This window comes from Dermacentor variabilis, chromosome 5 (assembly GCF_050947875.1).
Source record: "Dermacentor variabilis isolate Ectoservices chromosome 5, ASM5094787v1, whole genome shotgun sequence".
Lineage (NCBI taxonomy): Eukaryota > Metazoa > Arthropoda > Arachnida > Ixodida > Ixodidae > Dermacentor > Dermacentor variabilis.
Genome location: NC_134572.1, coordinates 60,806,005 through 60,831,030, shown reverse-complemented (window position 1 = coordinate 60,831,030; position 25,026 = coordinate 60,806,005). Strand labels below are relative to the sequence as shown.

Genomic DNA, 25,026 nt, shown 5'->3' with positions numbered 1-25,026 from the left:
GGTTCAGGTTCATTGTACCACGCCAATTTGAGGGTGCAGGCACTATCACGATATTCTTTGAAATAGAGTCCTTTTGAGACAATGGTGGATACATATACAGCCAGCAAACATCTGGAATAACTTACCATGTTTGATGGGTTTATGGATCCGAAACTTCTTATGTATATTTCACATGACACAATAGTTGGAATTCCTGCGAAGATCGAACAGGGTAAATAACAAGAAAAAAGAAGACATTTTCAATCGCAGATGTGTAGCATATATATGACATTCTCTTCCATCTCAAAAAGGCAAGCTGGCCTCCGCGACATTACCACAGCCAGCTATATTCTCTGGGTAGATGACACCAGATGCTACAAAACACTGCTTGAATTCTTACACAACAGAGGCCTTTAAATGGTCATATAATACACGCCAAATAATATGCCTTATGGTAAGTCTTCATTAAACAAAATAAATATGAACGCTCACCGAGGTGGCTACTCGGCAGGGCTCTTCGATCGTAGTTTTTGAGGAGCTCGTCCAGAATATCAAGATCATCCGCTCGGGAAGAAACTCCCCTGAAAAGAGTTAAAAGAAAGAACGCTAAGTCAATAATCTGTATCGTTCGCTGTTATCTTCTGTTTGATGGTGTTGTGGGATGCTTGCAGAATCAATTTTGTGCCGTGGCACCCCAGAGGTTGCTAAGCGGGGAAACGTTTATAGGAAACGTGTTTTTTTTTTCATCATTGAATTTTTGCATCTCTGTCAGCGCTTTCTTTTCTATTTTATACAGTATCTCTAAATGCATCAGAAGTTTTGACAGTTGCGCATTATGAACACTGTTTTATTGTAAACACGATAACTACGGTGCTCTTTCATTCGCAGCTTGAGACTGCCGAGCAGTAGGTAAAGTGTTACGTAACTCTGTTCATTGCGTTTTCTCTTACAGATTAGAAACGTTATTTTTTCTTTACGTAGCTTGTCGCCAAGAGTAGCCCAAAATTTCGTGTGTAGATTTTATTGTTTCTTGACTAGTTACAGCAAATACTGCAGCAATGTCTTATACCGCTACGTTGATGAAGCACGCGCCACTTCAATGAAATTGATCTTTTTGGTACTGCGCACGCATAAGCAAGTATCCGCCCTAGTGTACGGCGAATTCTATCTCCTGAAATATAACTGGGCATTTTTTTCCGACAGCGATGGGATTTTCTCATTTGAACGTTCAAGTTGGTGAGCCTGACGTGCAGAGTTTCTTTCAGTGTTATTTCTATATTCAGCTTCCTTAATGAAATAAAAGCCACATGCATGTAGAATCCCTATAGATGTTGATTACCTTGTTAGAAAATTGCACTGAGATGACTCTCGTATATATCGCTATTCATAAATAGTGTTCACCATTATTCGCTGTGGTCTCCCCAAAAAACTGGACATTTTTTTATAGTTCTTCAGTCTTTTAAGAGTGCAATGACGAATAACAAAGTAATTGTGAAATCTCGCAATCTCAATACAAGCAAGCGGAAAGCAGAACCCAGTCCTCGTATAATTTGCAAAAGATTGAAGAATAAATAAATAAATTGAATTCGAAAAACGTCATTCAAGAATATCAGAAATGGTTAATGTTAACAAATGGGCGAAACCGCCATCTTCCCAATTTTCTCTGTAGATAACGGCACGAGCCCATCGTACTATTTTCCTTTCAGAAAAATAAGCATAAGTGTCTAGACGAGAATCTTGTTCGTAGCGACTGTCTCCAGTCTACCTTGGGAAATAAATGCAACAATTTCTGGCGCTCAAGATCGCTACATGGATTCCGGGCAAAATCCTTTATTGCGCAGCAAATCAATACGTAATTTTTTTCTCTGAAGCGTTCTGAGCGCTTATATTTCTCCTCTGTTGTTATTGTATATCGCTACTTCTTTCTTGCTAAGCAGCCGAGGCGTTGGGAGCATGGCCCTACACTCTCACCAAAGTGTGCGCTTTTTCGGAGTTATCTTGTTCGCGAATAATATTAATCATCTATCTTGCGTGCCTTTCCAATTTTTAATGCTGCGCGCTCGGCTTCTCCATGTCTCGGACAGCATGTACGTTATCCGCATGTCATAGCTTTCTTGACAGGAAAACAATGAGTTCAGATGTCAAGGCAGATGACGATTATTGTTTAAGGATAAGATGGCCCCAAAGGGTGTAAGCTTATTAGAAAGTAGTTTAACGAAATACGTCCTCAATTTCTGTAGGAAAATGCATTGATGTTTCAGTATGCACTTATCAACACTGTAGAAGATGGATTACCCAGAACTGTTGTCTTAGGCATCGGTGTATTTTGTGAAGAACTAAATTTTGAGGTCTTAATTCAGGAAACCGGTGATAAAAACATGCTTTCCGCTAAAGCCTATGAACTGATTTGTTGAATAAAGGAAAAATCAGGCATCCACCCGTTCGTAGCAATTGCTACAAAGGAAACCCATTCGGGTTCCTAGAAAGAAAAGCCTCGTAGTTAAAGAAAAATTCGTCCTGGTCCGGGACTCGAACCCGGGACCACCGCCTTTCCGGGGCAGCCGCTCTACCATCTGAGCTAACCAGGCGGCTAGCAGATGGCAGGGCGAAGTCGAATTTGTCGACAACACGAAGCAAAGGCAAGATTTTGACGTAGTAGTTCTGCGGAAACCCGCAAGGTGGAGAGAAGTAATGAATAAAGGGACCACCGCCCCGGAAAGGCGGGACTCGAACCCGGGACCACCGCCTTTACGGGGTGGTGGTCCCGGGTTCGAGTCCCGGACCAGGACGAATTTTTCTTCAACTACGAGGCTTTTCTTACGAGGAACCCGTATGGGTTTCCTTTGTAGCAATTGCTACGAACGGGTGTATGTCTGCTTTTCCCTTTATTCATTACTTCTCTCCACCTTGCGGGTTTCCGCAGAACTACCACGTCGAACTGAATTATTGTTCGACTTCGACTGTGCGCTTCACACATGTGCGCTGAAGTGAACAGTTTTGCCAAGTAAATTAGTGAATATATTTATTTAGCTACCATCACACTACAATTTTCGGTGCAAGGGATGTGCGCCTTATTAATTAATGGAGGTGATTTGACCAAAGGGATGTATTTGCTGTATCTGATATTTATTGTCCGTTTCCAATCAGTAGGACACAGCACCTGATAAATAACTAACCCATACTTTATTTTTGTTACTTTTCCACAGAGTTCTCCCTGTCTGTCTATACATATATATATATATATATATATATATACACAGTTGGCTAATATTCATGATTTACAACTCAAAAATACATAGTCAAGGAACAGGAAAGACGATACTCGCACCATTTTTAGGCTGAAGATATGTTCAAAACCACATATGTTGATTTGGCGTGTTGCATATTTATTCGGCGCGTATATTTGTTCCGTAGTTGAGAGACAGTGCTCGCGCTATCTCTACTTTTCATTATATTCTTTTCTGGCGCAGCAAATTATGAAAAAAATAACGTTAGAAACTGAAATACATATCTGAAGAAAAGTAACTGGCTTGCAAAATAGATTTGCATCTTTACTTCACTAACGTTCCGACCTTCGTCAGAGTGACACACTAATCCACTTGCGCCCAATTATTTTAATGACAGGACTTACTGGATTTCTTGTGAGGTATCTTTCTTGCCATTAGCGCACGTCAAAATTTACGACTCTTGAGGCCATTGCATTTGTTCTGTGAGTGCTCGAATTTACTGAGAAATTATACACACAAGGGTTCATTTGATCGCGTTCTTTAATTCAACGACGTAGGAGTCTACGCCGTAATCTTATCTGCTTAATCGCATTTTGCCTGCAGATTGAATTTACCTCGGCCGCCAGCTGCTTTGAGCCTACTCATTTCTTTGTCTTCATTGTTTAGGAGCTTTAGCATAAGTTTGTTTTAATGAGATCACGATGGCAATAATTTTTGTTTTTCAATCTTCATCGTGTAGAGTTAAGGATAATCATGAATGGGAGAAACCATTTTCGGAAAAAATACCACAATGGTAATTTAATTATTTGTTCTTCAAACTCTACTAATTCATTAGATGAACGAAGCCTTGTTAATAGCTATCGCTGTTTTGCTACCAGTTCGTTTTCTGTGAAACGGCGTTTGTTCGGCACGCAGCGCAGGTGGCGAGGCTTCAGCGAAATTTCTTGCTTTGGCAAGACCTAATTTCCCGCTTATAATAACCTTCGGTATTCTACCGTGTAATCGCAACCCTGAGGTGTTCTATACTGCCATAATAAAATAAGTATCCCTGCTTTATTGAAAAATATGGGTCACAATACGAGATCGTGCATTTTGCTTTGCTCTTAATTTTGATTGATTGGCCAGATGCTCACAAAGACAGTCGGGCGAACGCCTCGAATTCTGTTTCACTGCTGGAAGAAGCACTGATGCATACTTTTTGAAGAACTGATTGCGATGATGTCCCTCTCAGGAGCGTAGACTGTGAATGTTCTGCTCTAGAAACGTGATGACACGGTATGAAAAGGAAATATCTTTTGAACGTGCTAAAGGTGACATTGCGATGTTATATAACTCTGCCCATAAGCCCGCCGTCAAAATCTTCAAGGATAGTTCATGACGAACGGTCAATCAGCTCGCTCCTTGGTGAAGACCCGGTAATGTGGTGAATTCGTTGGCTATTGCCACAAGGTATGCGTATAACCTATTATTTCTAAGTTGGCGAACACAGCATGCATGCAGATTCTTCCACGAGGATTGAGGCTATGGTATCAAATTTTCGTTATGGTTAGCTAAAGTAAGCAGCCCGGTGAGAAGCTGATATGGACAACATCGTTGCAAGATCCAGTCAGCGTTGAAGTGACGAAGCCATTGCTTTCCACGACGTGTTCGGCTACCCGACGTCATTATGCAGTTGGTGGCTGGAAGCGACGAGCCTGCAGACAATTGGCAAAATGACATGATAGAAACGCAATGTGTGGAGATCTAGTAGTGTGCAAGAATATTACATTACAATGCATAATGTGCGTTGGCTGTCGGGTTGAAAGTAAACGGATGAACTGACTGGAACCTTTGCTTTAGGAGGCAGACAAATCTCGAGAAATTTTCATCCTAGCGTCTATTCTGGAAGAAAAGCCTGAAACTGAGACTACAGGAGCTCAATTACTTTACAATTCAGCTGCTTTCTACTGCATGGCCTACTTATCATATATACGAGGAAAGATTCAGTCATGCGCTATCAAACAAAGTTGGTCTCATTATTCCAACTTTTCTTTTTCTGCCAAGCATGTGAATGCTCTCAAAATAGTTTACCCTTCGAAGACACTGAACTGCAATTACTCACATTGAAAACATTCAAGTAACAGCGAGAGAAAGAGAGAGAAAGAAGGGAAGAAGAAAAGGCAGGGAGGTTAGCCAGACTGAGTCCAGTTTGCTACTCTACATGTGGGCAGTCTATATCACACTTTCACATGCACTAAGTTAGGTGCAGGATGTCTACAGTCGGGCACTAAAGTCTGTTGCCTTCAGGTAGTGAAGAAGCGCTCGAATTGCTTTCTGGACTAATGAACTGTGAGGACAGACTCCAAGATATTTGCTTCTGTGAGTGACCTATGGTCCAGTCTATTTAAGGCACACTGGATAGTCTGACGTTGGTTATCAAAGCGAGAACAGTGACACAGAAGATGACTGAGGGGCTCTTCAGACGCACTTAGCGCACATCGGTGAGTCCCCCATTCCACTGCTACAACTGTAGGAGTTAGTGAATGCTACACCTACTCACAGCCGGCACAGCAGCGTTGCGTCACATCGTGAGAGGTTTGCTAGTAATTTAAGTTTCAATGATGGGTGGAGGCTGTATAAATGACAGTTAGAGTCCTGTGGTGTGTGGCAGTAACTGAACATGATGGCACGGGCGAGAATGCGAAGCTGTCTTGCAGTGTCTACTCTCGATAAAGGCATAAGTAGTATCGGTGCTGCGGCCAGGGCACGTGGAGCAACGTCATCGGCGAGGTGATTACCAACGATACCACAATGTCCCGACAGCCACTGAAAGAATACATCATGTCCTCGTTCAGAAGCGTAATGGCAAATTTCGTTGATTTGGGACACCAGCTGTTCGTAATTACCACGTCGTTAACCTCGCAAGCTTTGGAGTGCTGCTTTCGAATGACAAAACATTGTCCATTTGCTAGGCGGTTCATTTTCAATGTTCTTTTTCATCCGATGCAACTTGCCTGTTGAGGAGCCTCATGATATCGGAGAGTAGCACAGGTAAGAAAATGGCGCTGTACTTCAGTGAACTCTGCAGAGTCCTCATAGTAGACGCGTCCACAGAGGCCCTGAGCACCCGCCACTTTGCTTTCTGGCTCAGGACAGTCACGTAGTCGTCGTCAGAGCTGTGGTCGCTCTCGCTCGAGTCTATCAGGCTCGCCTCGCTGTCGCTCGAGAAGCAGTTCCGCTTTCTTGAGGCTGCCGACGCGGGCGCTGCTAAATCAGGTGGGAGTGTGGGTAGCTCCACTTCCATTCCCGTCCAACTGAGAACAGTGTTCCCCGAAAGAAACAAGTAACAGCTGCTCGTATTTGTAGCATTGCTTTGCGCTTTGACCACATTGGAATGGCTGGCGCGGAAAGCCAATGAGCAATAGGGGTAAAAATAGGCATGGAAAATACTGGATGGGCCAGCATGATCTCGCGCGTAGAATTTCTTCTCATAGTTTATTTCAAACTTTGAAATCTTTGGCCGGGTTGGGAGGGCGGAGAGCTGTGTTGAGTGGTGCGGCTCAAAGTAAAGCAAACGAGTGCTGTTCTTGCTGGCAGTGAACAATGGACGTGAGAAGTCAGACCTAAAATAATTGTTAGGAGGTCGGAGAACCAAACAGCCGTGAAGTCATGAAACATTGTTCATCACTTTGGTTCAAGTAAAAATTGAACTATCAGTAGTTTCAGGCTAGTGTCGTTCCTGGAAGAAAAATCTCACGAGTTTAGGCGGAGGCGAAGGTAATGCATGATGCCCAAAAGCGCTAAGAAAGCACTATAAAAGTACGCTGTTAGAGCAGATAGTAATTTTTTGTGGGCATTTTTTTCTGAGATACCCTTCCAACCTACGTTGTTTTTAGTTTTCTGGAGAATAGGAAAGAGCGTGGTCATGTAAAGAGAACTCAAGTGTTTTAGAGTAACGCTCGCGCTGCGACGCATCGCCTTAAGGGCAGGAAAAACCGCGAGCGTCGCAGAATTCAAAACATCTTTGCAGAGCCCAAAGTTAAAAAATATTAATAAAGAAAAGATGAGCCGAAACCGCTTACATTTCATGAAACCTTAGGGGTGTCCTATAAAAAAAATGAGCTTTAGGAGATTTCCACTCGCCAGAATTAACGACACTATAAAGTCATGACAAGGGCGCCAGGACAGAGAAAGAGATAAAAAAAAAACTTTTTACCTGAAATGTGCGTTTCCAACGTGATAGTGGGCTGTTTTTAGTGTACTTCACGTTTTTTGTGCTATGTACGTTGAAGCTAATAGAAAAGCGACACGATGTTAATGGTAGCTGTAGCAATCACATGTGCGTATACGCGACTTAAATATTAACAGCTACACTTAAATTTAAAAGCATCGTTTTCTTACTCATAGTAATGAGCCACTTTTATTTTTATTAGTGCTAGCGTATGTTTTTCTTTTTTTTTTTTGCACTTGCTGCTTGCGCGGCAATTCGTCGTCTCCTTGACAACAAAGCAATGCTTATTTTTCTCGAAATTATGTCAGGGGCGCTTCACAGACTCGTAAGAAGCACCCATCTGAAGAAAAGCATTTAAGATTGACCTCAACTCACGCCAACGTAGATATATCTTTGCTCTCTGCCGCCTTTCTTTTTTGCATGCATTATTGTAACTACATTGCATACGCCCCAATATATGATAACGCTTGCGACACTTCACAACTCTCCAAAAATTAGGTGCAATTTGCATGCAGGCAGGCAGGCATGCAAGCAGGGAATGAGCGTTATTCAGGTCCTGAGGAGTGACTCCGAAACCCCCTTACAAGGGAGAAGCTGCCGTGGGCCGCTCCCACGTTGGGACGTGCAGGCCGTGCCAGACCGCTGGCAGGTCCCGTAACGGGGGGCACCACCTAAACATGTGTTCTAAAGTGCAGGAGGGATCTCCGCAATGCCGACAGTCGGGATCAAACGAGTCCACGTACCTGCTGACTCTGGTTAGGCTGGGATAGGACCAGGTCTGCAGCATGCGAAGGATGGGAGACTGAGGCCTGGAGAGCTTGGCGTGGGGCGAGGGATAGGCCCTCCTGCCGAGTGATAATGCTTTGTGATCGCGTTCTGACTGCCCCTTTTTTTTTGCTTCCCACATTCCAGCAAATCCAAAGGAAACTTGCGGCCTCTATGTCATATGGTATAAGATGCGCTATAAGATAAATCACGCCTTTCGGATTTTCGTCAGTATATATATACTCATTTGTTCCCAGTCATTGTCATATGTGAGCCTAATGTGTCAAAACCAGTCAGATTATCGGGATACGAAGCTGTTATATCCGCAACAACTAATGCATGCAGCAAAGTCATCGTTTTTCTTCGTCAAGAACTGACATATGTTCGCCAGCCGATTCCGCCTCATGATAAAAATCAATACGTTTGCCTAACAATTAAAAAGGGCAAACTCATGTTTACACTTGTTGGCGTTTATGTATCGCCTTCAAGTGTTTTTGATCCCAAACGATTAACGAACATCTTGTCTATGTGCCCTGCCCCATATGTCATCATCGGAGATTTTAATGCGCACCATATAGCATGGGGAAGCGCAAGAACAAATGCAAGAGGGCAAAGACTTGCAAACTTCGCCTGTAACCACGGCCTTTCACTCCTGAATGACGGCAGCCCAACGTTTATACGAGGCGTGAATTATGGCAGCTGTCTTGACCTAGCTTTCGTCTCCAGCAGTTTCACAAGATATGTTAAATGGTTTTCGGATATCGAGACACACGGGAGTGATCATATTCCCACGTACCTTGTCATCAAAGGAATGTCCAGTCCCACCCCACGGAACACCATTCGATTAATTGACTGGACCACTTTTACTTCCACCATGGAGGATGCTTGTCGAGAGGGTCTGTCCTCTGGATTAGAGGAAGCAATCAAGTCTGCAATGCTACACGCCGCGCGCACGGTCACGGTTTCGTCGAAGCACACGGAATTGGATATAGAGTTGGAGCGACTTCGTGCACTCCGTCGTCGTGCGGAGCGGCGTTACCGGCGTACAAAATCCATCGAAGACCTTAGGACAGCCAGACGACTACAAAAGAAACTTCAACGTCGCATGGATAGATTGGCATCTCGACGTTGGGCAAGATTTTGCCAGTCACTAGACCCCCGAAAGCCACTTTCCCACATCTGGAGAACCATACGTGGTCTACGTTCCTTCCCTGAACAACGCTTCCCATTCAAAGCGCTGGCGCTCTTCCAGGGGCGGCTAGAGGCTGATGTTGCAGAAGACTTTTGTGCAAGGATCGCTGGCCAAGCAACCGGTCCAGGCTTTCGAGCCCCCCGTCGCATCCCTGTTTCACGTGACGGCCGCATGGATCTTCCTTTCATAATGGAGGAACTAGAAGCGGGTCTTGCTCTATGCAGGCGTTCTTCATCCGCGGGACCAGATGGAATATCCTACCGCGCCTTGAACAACCTGAGTGATGGCGCACGGAGAGAACTGTTACATCTCTACAACTTATCTTGGCAGGATGGCATGGTTCCCGAAGAATGGAAGATAAGCCGCTTGGTCCCTCTCCTGAAGCAAGGCAAGTCCCCACTTGAACCCACCTCATACCGCCCAATAGCGCTGGCCAGCTGTGTGGGAAAGATAATGGAAAAGATGATCCTTGCCCGCTTGGAGTGGTACCTGGAGCACTACAACATGTTACCGAATTGCATGGCTGGTTTTCGTCGAGATCGCTCTTCAGTAAACAGTGTTGTTGATCTCGCTACGTACGTCCAGCTTCAAAAGTCACGCAAAAGATTATGTGCAGCTTTGTTCTTGGATGTCAAGGGGGCATACGATAACGTATCTCATGAGGCTATCCTCGATGCTCTTGAGATGGTTGGTCTAGGTGGTCGAGTTTTCCAATGGATCTCTCATTACCTTTTTATGAGATCTTTCTTTGTCTGTACCGGTGGTGGTAAAACCGCACTACACTACACGTACCGAGGTGTTCCTCAAGGCGGTGTACTAAGCCCTACCCTATTCAACCTCACACTCATTGGTCTCGTTGATCATCTGCCAGCAGCGATCAAGATATCAATGTACGCCGACGACATATGTATATGGACCTCAGGTGTGACACGTCCTCAGATACGTGCAAGACTTCAAAAAGCTGCTACTCTAATAGCTATATACCTCCGCAACCAAGGTCTTGAAATCTCGTCAAACAAATGTGCACTGATGGCGTTTACTCGCAAACCAATGACACCCTACGCCATATCAATAAATGGCCAGTTAATTTCTTATGAGAAGACTCACAAATTTCTTGGCATAATCATTGATAGAGATCTCTCATGGAGCCCCCACGTGACCTACTTGAAGAAGCGTCTGACAGCAATCTCCCAACTTTTCAAGTTTCTGGGAGGAAAGACTTGGGGAATGTCAGTGCATGCAATGTTGGAATTGTACAGGGCTCTTTTTCTGGGCTTCTTGAGATACAGTTTGCCCGTACTGACCAACACCTGCCAGACAAATCTCCGTGCTCTACAGGCTATTCAAGCTCGGGCTCTCAGGGTTTGTCTTGGTTTGCCAAAATGCACATCGATAGCAGCGACTATTGCGATTGCTCGGGACCAACCTATACAAACACACATTGCGGTAGAAGTGTTGAGAGTGCACATTAGGCACGTTGCCCGTGCCTGTTCCCACCATCTGGCAACACTACCGTCAGAAAGGCCGCAGGCAGCATTTTGTACTACGATTTCGGAGTATTCCACCTGCCTCCCGTCAGGCTTCACCCCCGCAACTAAGCCATCGATTCCTCCATGGTGTTTGGCTCGACCCGCAGTGCACCTCACCGTACCAGGAATCAGGAAAAAATCTGAGCTGTCATCACCTGCTCTTAAACAACTAACTCTGCTCCTTTTGCACGAGAAGTACGCCGACCACGTACATATTTATACTGATGGATCGACAACTCTCCAGTGTTCCTCTGGAGCCGTGGTCTTCCCAGCGAAAGCCACCACCATCAGTTTCAAGACATGTCACCCAACGACACCGATGGCCGCGGAACTTGCAGCCCTTCGCGCTGCACTTCGTCTCGTCAGCCAAGAGCAACCTCGAAGGTGGTCAATATTCAGTGACTCGAAGGCTGCACTGCAATCTTTGCTATCGGCCCTGCGGCGCGGACCACACGAACAACTGGTATTTGAGATTAGAGAACTCATTCATACCTTAACTGAGAAAGGACACCACGTGACATTTCAGTGGCTTCCAAGTCACTGCGGAGTCATAGGGAATGAACACGCTGACAACGCTGCTCGGTCGGCTCTTCAAGGGGACGAAGAGGAGCCGATACCGTTATCAAGGACAGATGCCGCTCGAAAACTTCGAATGATCAGCCGTGACATCACGTTCTCCTTGTGGAACGCTGGAAGTTTTCACGACTACCGACTCCACAATCTTGACTACTCTCTACGCCTGTGTATTCCAGCTGGACTCTGCCGTCGCGAAGCTACCCTGCTTTGTCGACTATGGCTAGGGGTGGCTTTCACCAAGTATTTCACTTACCGAATTGGATGGGCCGACGACGCCACGTGTGAGGACTGTGGTAACGAGGAGACTTTTCAACACCTTCTTTGTGACTGTCCTCGATATAATTTAGAGAGACAATCACTCGCAACCGCGATAGCGCGCTTTGACCAAAGACCTCTCATTGAGGAACTTATTTTACAATACCGCCATCACAAGCCATCGCAGCAGAGGGCGACGAGGGCACTGTTGCGGTTTTTGAGGGCGACAGGATTGGACAGGCGGCTGTAGCCTGAACAAATGTTGATAGTGTGGCAAGTGTCACTGTGCTGTGCGATGACAGTATTCGGTGCCAGTGACCGATGGTGACTGTGTGTCTAGGCTCCTTCCTTTCCTTATCTCTACTTTGTTACCACTTTACCTCCCCCTCCCCTCTCTCCCCAGTGTAGGGTAGCCAACCGGATCTTTTTCTCTGGTTAACCTCCCTGCCTTTCCCCTTTCCTCTCTCTCTCTCTCTCTTGAGTAGACTCCCCCATTCTAAATAATAATAAATAATAATAATAAATGAATAATAGTCCCCGATGGGTGCACCCGTTCCGTGGCCCTCCAGAACGTACCTCGGTAAGGTTTCTAATTCTAGCTGGCTATTTATAGTTCTACAAGACACTCCCCACGACACGCATATTGAATTAAGGGTATGCGGCTCGATGCCTTTGGTCTTCTCTCGCGACCAATGGTATAAAATAGCGTGAATTCTTTTATCATACACGGAAATATTATGCGGGATCACTCTTTATCCTTCTACTGAGTTCTGAGAATCATCTTTGGAGAAACCTTCGGTTGGTGCACACCTACATGGAGTATCATTTAGAACTTGCGTTCGCTTTATTCATAGCTTGTAGTCATAGAAAAAGTAAGTAAAGAGGAGAGGTAGGTAATTCACTGTTGGAGGTAGGCCTGCTTGAGGGAGTTCTAGCCTGCACTATTTATTTATTTATTTCAGATACTGTCAATCCCAGCGGGATTTTTACAGGTTGGGCATATATTATACACTCACAAATAGCGATAAAAACAGGTTTACATGATTTCAACAATATTTGCAATCGACACAAAGCAGATTTACACATATGGTAGGAAATAAAACAAGGGTACATTTCATTTGGCAAAAGGGGCTGAAATTACATAGGCAGATACAATGCTCATACAGATTTCATTTTATACAATGACTTGAGTGGTGTTATTTCCGGCTAACGTAATCTAATTATTGCACAACAGCTCTTTTACAAGGGTTATAAATTTCGGCAACGATGTGTTAGTCGTTATGAAGGGGTCCAGGCTATTCCATTCTCTTATTGCAAGAGGAAAGAACGAATATCTAAAACAGTCAGTGCGAAATGCATATTCTTTAAGTGTTAATGAATGCTTATGGCGGGAAGGTCTGGTGTCAGCTAGGGATATATACAACGAAGTATTTATTCGTAATGCATTGTGTATCAATTGGAACAATAATTTTAGTCTTGCTAGCTTGGCGCGGTTTCGCAGAGTAGGAATACCGGCTTGTTTTAGAAGTTGGGTAGGTGAATCGCTATTCTTGTATTTGTTAAAGATGAATCTAATTGCCTTTCGCTGCACTCCTTCTAGTTTGTTAATAAGCTGTTGTGTATAAGGAAACCAAATTGTGTTACCATATTCGAGAACTGGGCGAATAAATGCGTTGTATGATAGCAGTTTAATTTCCGGTGGCGCAGCTCGAAGTCTTCTTCTGAGGAAGAACAGCCGTTTTAAAGCAGATGGTATGATACTGTTAATATGAGATTCCCATCTTAGGTCATGTGAAATGATCAAGCCAAGATATTTAAGCTCATGAACTCGGGTGAGCGGTATATTATTGATTGTGTATTCGAAGTCTGACCTATGTTTTTTGCGGGTTATAGATAAAAAGGCAGTTTTTTTAATGTTCAGCTCCATCTATGTATGAAAAAAAAATGTAGGGAATAAAGTAAAAAGGCAATGGCAGGGACCATCTTCAGGGCCTCTGCTATACTCTCGCTGGCCGAAATCACCCGTCCGTTCTCGTTATCTGTAAACATAGTCTACCTTTTCCCTTCTTTCTCACCTCTCAACCGGCTTTCTTTGCCGCAATATCTCTCATTCAGTGGCACATACGTGCCTTAATCAACCCCATGCGTCTGCCCTCTTTCGTGCAATCTTTCTCGGGTGGACGAAGTTCCTCTCCTGAATCATCGATCCGCAGAAGTCACTATATAGTGGCCTTGACTTGGATCTGGAGTCAAAGTAAAGGACCACATTCTTGCGCAAAGATGTATAGATTTACAAACGTTTACACAATAAGCGACACATGGCATAGCAGCAGCCAAAATTGCGTGGAACAACATTCACTTTGTATTCGCCAGTATTTTCATAGTGCTGCAGTCTTTATTTGTCTAGCGACCCTATTCCCCGGATGAAAGCACTGGCATAGCTATGGAGGTGAGAGTGAAGCATCAAGTGCCAGATTGTATTGCTTTAGCCGAACGATGTGACCAATAGCAGTTTTATTTAGCGGAGATAGCGCTAGAGGATTTACAGGGTCAATATCGTAAGTCATATCGGAGACTTCAGGCCAAGCGGGGTAGGGAGAACCGTAGCCTAGTAGAATATTCACTGACAGACCAACTCTTGACTTGGATTTGATCTGTGAAGAAACAACTCAGAGCTAGTAGATTGCGAATTGATCGACCTGGCAGATATGAGCTCTTATGTTCATGAGTGGCATATTGACCTATGTACTTAATTATTATTTTTCCGGTGACTGAATTTCACCCACTAATAGTCTAATATTATCGCTCAGCGCAAGACACCCCGGAATTATTTGTTACTAGAATGCTATCGTTGATTCTGTATGTTGCGTATGTGCTCGCCGAAGCTTGTGCAGTATTGGCCATTATATTGTACGCGATCAAAAACCGACGTTTGGTTTCGCCGCACGTGATAGTCCAGGCCGCACCGATATCGCAGCCTTATCTAGGCCAATCGCGTGAGGCAGAACCGAACGTCGGCTTTTCGAATGCGTACAAAATAGTGGCCCAGATTGTTAGGTCAACACGAATTATGAAGTACTTTCCGGAAGGTACGCGGCCACCAGCGATCACTCTGGAACCTTCGACGAGTCATGTACCTGTATAAAGGCCGAGGCGCTTGACTCACAGGCCAGGTTTTCGGCAATCGCTGTGTTTGCCGCCATCATTGAGTTTTGAATGTCACTTCTATCGAGGGTCAAAAGTTCGCCAAATAAATAGTTTCGTAATTCCCAGGTTTACTACTGTGTTCTTGAATGTCCCTACAATGTGACAATATTATTTTTTTCAATCAGTCCTCGCATATTTCCACAAGACGGCGCTGGTTGTTCTTTATTTATTGTTGTTGTTGTTTTTTATCATGGCTATTGGTCTTCTTTTTTGTTTTTGTTTCGTAATTTGGGGCTACTGAGCACAAAGTGTGGGTTCGGTTACTAATTGTAGTTTTGCCTTGTGGCAACAATGCAAAATAAAAAGCAAACAACAAATGTTGCGAGAATTGCAAGTTGCACAGTTTATAAATATAGGTTTTACGTAGGCAGAGCAGTCGGTGACAATTATTGATAAAATTTGACATAACAAACTGACATCATCCCATTCTATCTTTCTATTTTACTTTCCCGAATAGCAAGTGGATATCATGCACTGATGATGTGGAGCTGTAGGTTTATTGTATAAGAAAAAAAACACCTTAGACGACAATCACAAACAAAAATACCTGCGGAAATGAACGCGCTTTCACCGCAATAATGTGAAAAGTGCGAGAGGCAAAGTGCAAAAGTGCACCTGCGAAGTGCGTAGCGAGTGTTCAAATTAAAAAGTGCAAAAGCATTTTCTCTGTTCTTTTACGGATCGTATAGCATTTAGGTTATCTTGATCCACTTTCATACTTTGAACTATTCCTCTTTACAAGCTATCTTTATTCAACGTGTCTGTTAAGAATCTGTTTAATCAATCTCTGATGTTAGTACAGCCTTTTTATCGTTAAAGGGACCAACTCAAGTGATACGCATCGCTGTACGAAGTAGTCTAAACATTAAACTCCACTTTTGATAGGCACTTTTCTTTACCTGCGTTTGTTGTTTATTTATTCTCGTATTTCACCTCGTTATTGGTTTGGAACTGCTTCACAGACTGTGGCTGAAAGTACGGTTGATGCTCCATGAGCCATTGATTCTTGTAGACCTCACAAGTTGTAAATGTTGTGATGACGCAAACTGTCGACTGTACAAATAATTTCTATAGCTGTGGTACACAGCGCAAGTGTTGTACAAGGTTAGGTAAAAGCTGAATAAAAGCATTTCAGCTTTCGTGGTCTTTAGATGCACCTGAGTTAGTTGAAAAAAATTAAAACGCAAGCTATACAAATTGTTGCAACAATGTCCAATATGACATGCAACGTTCAGCACATTTGGTTTCCAGACACATCGTTAGCCAACGTTTCTTTCGTGATGTGAATGACGTAACTACATTAAAGCTATTTTAACTAAGGATGGGCAGAGTACTGCATTAGTTTATAATGTCGTCAGCGTTCATACTTTGAGCAATGTGAGGCTAAATAAATGTGGTTGTGTCTGTTCTATTTCTGTAAAAAAAAGGATGTTTTGGTACAGTATTGTAGCACGGTATCGCACGTAAATTTTTGTACGAAATTCTCATCGACCCTTTGTTTCCTGGACCTGGGCAATGCACAACATGTACGGTATCGGCGAAATATGCCATGCAGGCCCTGGACAAAATATTTCAAAACGGATTAAACTGAAAGACTGCAACGCGAGGACCTCAAAGTTTTTTTTTTTTCATTATACATTACACCGACGATTCCCGATGAAAACATAGAAGAAATGAGAGTGTTTGTCCGTTTTAGTACATTCTTCCTAAGCCAGAGAACGTCATGAAAATCAACTCGTGTGTCTATAATGTTGAAATGGGTTACCATAGGGGCACATCTTTAGTTTTTATACTCACGTTGAAAGTGCGCCTTAGTTCCCTTAAAAATCCTACCATTATTGCACAGCATAAGAAATATTTGACCTGTATATTTTGCATTTCTTATAATATCCTTGCTCGCCCCCTTACCCAATGGCCTCTGGGCCCTATAAGGTATTGTAAATAAATAAAATAAAGTCGTATGACTGGGGCCAATGGAGGCGTTCACACGCATGGATACTGCCTGCGCGTGAGTATTCTTCCGATTATGCGTCCCAGTTTATGGAAGTGCAAAACATCTAGACATGTGTACCGGGGTAGGTTTGAATACTGAGACTGTTACTACGAATTGAATAGTTTCATTCACATATACAGTGAATGAAAATTGGCTAACATTTTTATAAAAACTCGTCATGCTCGTTCATTGTATGCACGCATTGTCATATACCAACGTTCGGCCAGAGAAAATCAGGTAAATTGTTGGCAGGAGTAAGAAATTCTGTAAGGACAGTCTCAAGACGAATGTGAAACCTTCTTGCGAAGCCCATGAATTTGCGCATGCCACTTTTAATAATGCACGTAATGACATTTTTCATTGGTAAGGTACATATTATTACTGGTATCGCCTAGTAGGCAGATTCCTCTCTATGGAGTGCTAGCTTATTAGAATATTCTTCGCTTATAATTGAAACCACATGAAGCCCGCTCATGCAACGCTTATTAAATTACACCTCAGTGTAATAAAGAAATGTCACAATAGCTTGTTTCTCTCTTATGCATCTACTAATGTGCGAATAAACTTTAAATATTGTCACATATGACTTCTCCTATTAACGGCATGTGTTTGCATTCAAGGAAAGTAAGTGCGCTGCCGCCAAGATGTGTTTACGGGTCGGACCGTTTCTTCATTGTATCCGAGAGAAAACTAAGAGGCTTAGTCGAAGAGGACTAGACTTTCTACTAAGGCATATGGTGGCACTCATTCTGAGAACAGGTGGCGAATTCCCTACTTCCAACAGTTTCCACTCAATTATAAGATTCTTACACGTGGGTTAGTACACGAAGGTCGCCACGGTAATGGACACGTCAGAATCTGCGGGCTCGCAGCAATTGAGTTAGAGACAGTGCGCTCTAACAAAGGTGTCGGGGACTTTGCATATGACTTCTAGAATATAGCGGTATTTGTGCCTGGATCTCGCATCGCGCAAGAAAATTAATATTTAAAAAAATGATTAGACTCACATGATGGAATCTATTTGAAGCGAAGCTTTCGCGGAACGGTTAATCAAATGATACAAACTTCTCCATTCCATTCTTGCGTCTTTGGCGTAGAGGAAAGAAACCGCAGTGGGTATATGTGCCATTGCATGAAAATCATTATCACAATCAACATGCTGAAATGCGCCTTGGTCGATGCCACGTTGTGGGCGTCTGCCTGAGTACGTAAATCATCATCATAATCAACTAGCCGACGAAGTTCAATAACGAAGCACTGAAAAGAAAAATGTATATATAAAAAAAGAAAGCTGTCGTTGCCGCGACAGCTTATATAGTAATATTTACCGGAAGACGTATGTGGGGAGCGCTACGTGCTTCGCATTGTTAGTAGGAGCACCTGCTCATAAATTATGTGGTTTGGATGCTTGTTTTGCGTTGTTCTTTATTGAAACGAATGGTGTGCTGTATGTTTTATGCGTGATACCATAGAGTATTTGCACTTCTCGCTTCAATCGCTGAAGGCTTCTTTTTTCTTTCGTGAGGAAGATGCATTAAGTATGTTTTTGAGGGTCATTTCCTATCATATCAATATTTGGTGCGTCGACTTGACAGGCTTCGATGGTAGTCTGTCAAATATTATGCGTGTAATTGCAGGCAACAGCATATTAAGTCCGAATTCTGGAGCGGATTTCTTAAGAGATCGCAGCGGTCACGCCTTTTGGAGTAATCCTCGAGCAGATTGCATTTTCAGACATTTCTTGAGTACGTTGGAGTCACTCTTTGGACGGAACACTCGTCTGTAGGTATTTAGTGAAACCGAGCTCCCTTGACATGATGGAAGCGTGCAGTAGTGTGCGCAGAATACGAAGCGGCAACTTGACACTATTGCGAGTGCGGGAAATATTGCGGTTAAGTAAGATTGACTGCAATATAAAAGATTTATACATAGTTTGCCTTCCTTTTGATTCGACTAAGTCATGCCGGCTTCTTGCACACAAGGCCTTATTGATAATTTCAATAGAAAATTCGTTAGAGGGCTCGCGCAAACTTGCATGTGTTTTGTGCGCGTTCACATATTAGGAGGATTCTCAGAATGAGGGTAGAAATGCATGATAAATTTTGCGTACTGTGCTGTCACTCAAGTATACACATTTAACAGTGCGCATAAAATTGGCTGCTGTCTACATCTTATGCTTAATTGACACGCATTGACATTTGCAAATGAGAAACATGCATATTTGTCCGGAATAGGGACGTTGCGGAAGAAGGCGCACTTGACTCTAATTACACATGTGCATAAGTAGCCACAGTGAGCACTCACGTAGACGATGCTAAGTCGAATATCCGTTCGCGCAGCAGGCGTCATTCGCGTATCTGTGTCAAAGTGTAGTGGAACAATAAGCTTAATACTGGTCCTAAGAAAAGTGGGTGCATACCCCAACATCTTGTATCGGCTTTTAAAGGGAAGCTTCTTTTGCATATGCTCTCAAGCTTGGCATGGGCTGCTGCTTGGTCGGTCGGTATCTCGGTGAATGTAAATGGGGATATGCCGGATTTTTTTTTAGAAAACATTTTTTTTTGACTGCCTGTGGCTGATAGCACAATTCTAACCCTTTTTCTAAATTATTCGATGAGGCGGTCATTATTTCTGCGAGAATTGGAAATGGTTCATTGAGTAAATAATTAAATACCACTAATGAACCTTTAAATTAATTACATTATGGCACATATTTAGGTTAACAAATTATAGCCGATGAGTTCGCAAGGTGTCTTCACTTGAAACGAATTCTCCGGACTGCACCAGTTTCGAGGTATTAACCTTCAATGTGTCCGACGAAATGAATTCACATTTCAGCGAGTAATTTAGATTAAGGGTTAGAATTGGGCTATATGCCATAGGCAATGTTTAAAAGATTTGGTGCAGCTAAAAAAGAACCCCCTGTATAGCCGTCAATACCTGACCCGTCGTGTGTCTAAACGCTGCCTTCAAGGATGATTCGGATGTTGTCGCACTGGTCTGGGAATAAAGCCAACGGAAATTGAATGCGAGCAATCCATTGTGTAAGATAAGCGTATCGAGCGCCTGGAACTGACAGGTTTCCAATTATTTTCGCCGTTGAAACCCAATGACAATGCAGCTGTCGTTTCAGAGGTTGCAGAATAGAGGCTTAAACTGCAGCACGCTGCCTGCTTATGGGTGTCATATAACTTTCAAACAAAAGAGTTCATCATTGAAGCAGCCTGCACTTTAGCACAAATCAAAAGGGAACACATTTGCGAGTACCTAGGTTGTCCATTGCAGCTCATTGATATTCTTGTGCTAAAAGATCAGCTAGGCTGTATCGAGGACACAGCCGCAGTGGTGCACGCGAAATATCTTGCGTCTGCTGCTGGGGTGCATGGGCAATATAGCGTACATAAATGAACGGATCAAATACACAAGTGTCATTTATTCACGCCATCCAAAGCTTACATGCGCTTAACATGATGCGGCTAGTGGAGGTTCCAAGCTCTTGTCTTGTAATCGTGCTCACTCCCAACACACGTTCCGCTTGTGATCGAACTAGTTGGGGATGAAGAAGAATTTGAACCGTAGGCAACTGTCAGTGGCCGTTGTACTCGGGCGTACGCCGAACTTGCTTTGGCTGTAGTCCGACACTGAGGCTGTTAGGTGTGCCCTGGATGCTGCTGGTAGATGCTGATTAACTGGTCCCGTCGTCTAGATAAATTGCGGTCGCAGATGCAGGGGGCGCCTCGAACAGCTGTGCCGCTCAACACGCCGTACATGTAGATAGTTGGGGCCCCTGCACTTTCCCCAATATCAGGCGCTTCCACTCCCTATAGGGACACGCCGGACACGTTGCATCGCAGTCAAACGGGGTGGGCGAGCATGGGCATCCTTCTGTACCGGTGGCCGAGTGACTTCATTTTTACACCCTACGTGCCGAACGTTGGTGTGTCATGGCCGAGCAACAGTGAAATTTCTGCAACAATTAGGTTACACATTTGTAGGCATTGGAACTACTCATCAGTGCTGGTTTGAAACTAATGGATTGTACTTTTTACGACAGAGTGAGTTTTGACATACGCGATCATTCCCGCTCGGATCGAGAAATGTACTGCCGAGCTACGCATCTGTGGTGCTCTATAGCTACAAGAGTGGTCTCCACTACTAGAGAGTGGTAGACTGCTACTTCTAGCCAACGATTCAATAAATACAATTCCTTAGTTGTTGTATGCGGTGCAAAAGGTATATTAACATTGGGCCTTTTTAGACTTCAGGAAAAACTGATTAGTAATTGCACGTAAAAAGCCCAAGAGAGAGAGAGAGGAAGGAGAGGAAAGGCAGGGAGGTCAACCAGACGAGGATCAGGTTACTACCTCACACTGGGAGTAAAGTAAAATGAGAATAAAAAAAGAGGGAGAGAGTGAACAATGCCTGCAGGTGGGAGGAGGGACATGACTATGCATAGTCACTCAGGCCGGTGCACTTCAAAAACTGCACTAGTGCACGCATAGTCATTTGCGCTAGCAATAGATGTGGTCATGTTCCTATAATTTTTTGCTTAAAAAATGGTCCCAAATCGATCGGATTTAATGTTCAGAGAGAGACACGCCGGAAATCGTAGCCGAACCAGATGCACAGCAGGTGCTCAATTGTGTTCTATCAACGTCGCTGGAGCACATATTGCTTGAAGTGGTGTTTCCAAATACTTGTTCCTACAGTATAGGAATAACAGACAGCCCGCCGTCGATTCCTGGGGGTGCGAGGAAGTACAAAAACACTTTGTAGCAGTTCCAGATCTAGCCCTTAAATTGTTACCGTGTAGCACTCATAGCCATGGCGGCGTATGTCGAACATCTTTTTAATCGCATGCGTCAGATGACCGCTAAGCCCTCGTATACTAACTAATAACTTCAAGGGTACCAAATCAGGCACCCTTGCTCGGCAATGAACGACAAAAGAAAGTGAACTGAGGGTAGGAAGTTCCTCATATAGTTAGAGCTAAACCGGTGTTAATAACTATGGAACACGTGAACAAATACAAGTCAGCCTCAGTGCAATCAATTGCTGCCGGTGTAGCCTGCGCAGAAACTGTGGGTGCGTAATGATCACTTGAAGGAACAAATCGGAGATTCGCTTCATCTGATTGCTACAGGCAGACCGTTTGTCTTGAGCAGTCTCGTGATGCGTTAGGAGCGCGAGCCACAAGTATTTTCTCATTACAAGATTCTAGTGAACAAATGACCTTACTTCAGACCCATGGTTGCTTTTACGCCACCAGTAAGTAACAACGGCTCGGAGTAAATGACCTGATCCTTACCAAAACTTCCAGGCAGCACTGCAGCTCTTCTATTCCTTTGTTCTCACCCTGCAGGAGCCTTTTGTTTACGCTGTGTCAAGAGCGTCGTTTGAGCAGCTGGCGCTAATTGATTAGCTCGATCGGCACAGAGGGGCTGTGAATAAGTGTCTTGCACAACGTCGCATCAAAGGCGTTCTTTGGTACAATAAAATTTCGGTTAGTTTGTATTATCTCAAAGCGTCATTTAGTGTCCCAACATTGCAACAGAACATCACTTTCTGTGGTAGCATTTTATTCGCCCTAAAGTCGACCGGGAGTCGCCGCCTGGCTTACTCTGGTGGAAGCATGGCAAGCTTAGTGCGAATTAGTCTTGGTGACCTCTGCAAGGTGCTATTGTGGACGTGTGCGCGCACAGTGTGCGACTCGTCACAACAGTGTTCTTTCAGAGGTTGGAGCACACTATGGCATTTCTCCTTCGTAGTCCAATCGTTGCATTAAACACAATTCGTGCGCAGTAACGCCTGCCCGGCTAGTGCGCTCATAGTTAAAAGAAGCTGACTCATGGCACAAGAAATCTAGTTGTTGAAGTATTTGTTAAACGTTTTAAAATATCAAACTTTGATCAGTGTTCGGGCTTGCGGTTTTTAAATAACGATAGAGCCACTCTTGCAAACATTGAGACCAATATGGAGGTAGCATAGGTTCTTGTTTTTTCTAAGACAGCGACTTGCGCAAGTATCCTGGAAGGAAAGCGACGCAGTAGCCGCATCAAAGTGGACATCATGGTCTTCATTCACTTTAAAAGCCATGTAAAAAGAAAGAAAGAACGTTTTCCAGACTGTCCTTGCTTCCCTGTTTGAATTTACCCACAGCATAGCGGGCATCATCATAAACTGCGAGCAATAAATTTTTTCAGGGCATTTTATTGAAGTAAAAGCAATGTGGCAATTACGAAGACTAGAAAATTACGACACTATAAAATTTTATAGAATACTACGTTAGGAACGGTTACTTCCACACACGTTCAGGTAAGAAAATCATAACGTAATACTTTTGTAGTCTGATTGACGCGCACACTTGACAATTACAGATATTGACGTGAATGCGTACGACAGCCGGGTATATTAGTTCCGAGGGTCCCATAAAACGAAAGCTCGAAATCGAAATCGGGACCATTGTTCTCCACATGGAATCAAGAGTTTCAGTTCTCTGTGAGCTCATTTATTGTGAACAAAGCGAACCCTAATTGTTAAAGTAAAAAGTGAGCCCCTAATAGCTGTTGTAATCGTAATCCCCTCTGCAAGTTAAGGCTACTGACGCACCACCGACAGAACAGCAAGTGCTAAGCTCTAGCGGGGATAAGGCTATCTGAATCTGGGTCTTCGGAACTATCTTCAATAGTCCTAATTAAGCTGGATTCGGTTTTGACGTTTGTTGTTGCGCGCAGAGGTCAATATAAAGTAGGACGCTCTAAAGGCAGCAGCGGAAATAAATAGCTCTACACTAGTGTATCGGCTGCAGCTGTACGGATCAGTCGCGGCTTAGCACATGCTTAAAAACGCGTCTTACACGTGCCGTGTAAGCACATTCTTAGCATGCCGCTTACACGTGCCGAATAATAGTGAGCACTACTGTACGGCACTTCTCTGATAACTTCTTTTTTATTGCGATAGCAATTATACAAACACTCCAGGCGCATTTTTGTCGTGGGCTTCGTCGGCGCATGGATGTCCCGTATGCAGTCCAAGGGCAATAACGTCGTCGCCGTGCTTCGTATGCTGTACGTGCGAGTGAAAGCAGGCGAGAGAAGCTGACGATAGCGGTTTAACATGGCGCGCACGGAGGAGGAAGCGCAGAGCAAACGCGGCGTTTTCCGTCGCGCGGAAGGCCATGGGAGGCGCTGTCATTCGGCTGAAACTGCGCAATTTTCGACCAGGCGCAAGGGGAACTCATGATCGCGGCTCAGTCTCGCGCACCGTATATGGTATGTGGAGGATAACTGAGAGGTAGCCCGGTCGGCTTCAGCTCCGCGAACAAGTGCGTACTTTGCACCACCCCACACGGTGGCGCGCGCCATATCTTGAAAGGGATATGCAGACGGCTCATACCTTTGTGCGCACTGTGTTCTTGCCGCTCTTGCGTTGAAGCGATAGAGGTCACGAAGGTCACTTCACTCGCTGCTACTGCCGCGCTTGCTCATACCAGCGTCCAGCGTTTTACAGCGAGTGTCCGCGCCCATAGAGCCTGATGTGTTCATCTTTGTTTGTGTGTGCTGACACCATGCTTGTTAATTCACTCAAACGGCGACCTTAATTCTCTGACGAGTCACAGTACCGTAACCTCTTGCTATGGTCCTGCTTGCGAGATTGATGAAGCAGACTACTCTCGAGGAGCTACGCTATGCGCTTCGCCTTTCTAAACGCCGTAGTGCACCAGGCGAACGCGGTGTCACGTGCCGAGCCTTACGAAACATCAATGAGACCTTTTACTGCAGCTTGTCTTGGGTGAACATGGCGGTGTGTGGCGAACGAGTCTGATCCTTAATGAATGGAAATCATTTGTAGTGATACCTGTATTAGAGCCCGGGCGTCCTGCAAAACACCTCAAGTCATACCGGCCAATATCACTAACGTCTAATGTTATCAAGGTGATGGAACGAATGGTACTGTTTCGTCTAGATAGCGGATTACATTAACTGAATTTCTTTCCTAATGTCATGAGCGGCTTTCGTCGCCATCGTTCAGCCCTTGACAGTATTGCAGACCTTGTGTCATCGCTTAAATTTGCTCGAGAAAACAAGCACTCT

The 25,026-nt window shown here is 44.1% G+C and overlaps 1 protein-coding gene across 1 annotated transcript in view; it reads right to left on the bottom strand.

Moving 5' to 3' along the window:
* The window catches only part of LOC142581868 (glutamate-gated chloride channel-like), a 78,646-nt gene that overhangs the window by 20,249 nt on the left and 33,371 nt on the right, over positions 1–25,026 (bottom strand). The window contains exons 2-3 of the mRNA XM_075691314.1: positions 472–560; positions 126–193 (exon numbers count right to left, since the gene is read on the bottom strand). Coding sequence (XP_075547429.1) covers positions 126–193; positions 472–560 — 157 coding nt within the window. The remainder of the gene's footprint in view (positions 1–125; positions 194–471; positions 561–25,026) is intronic.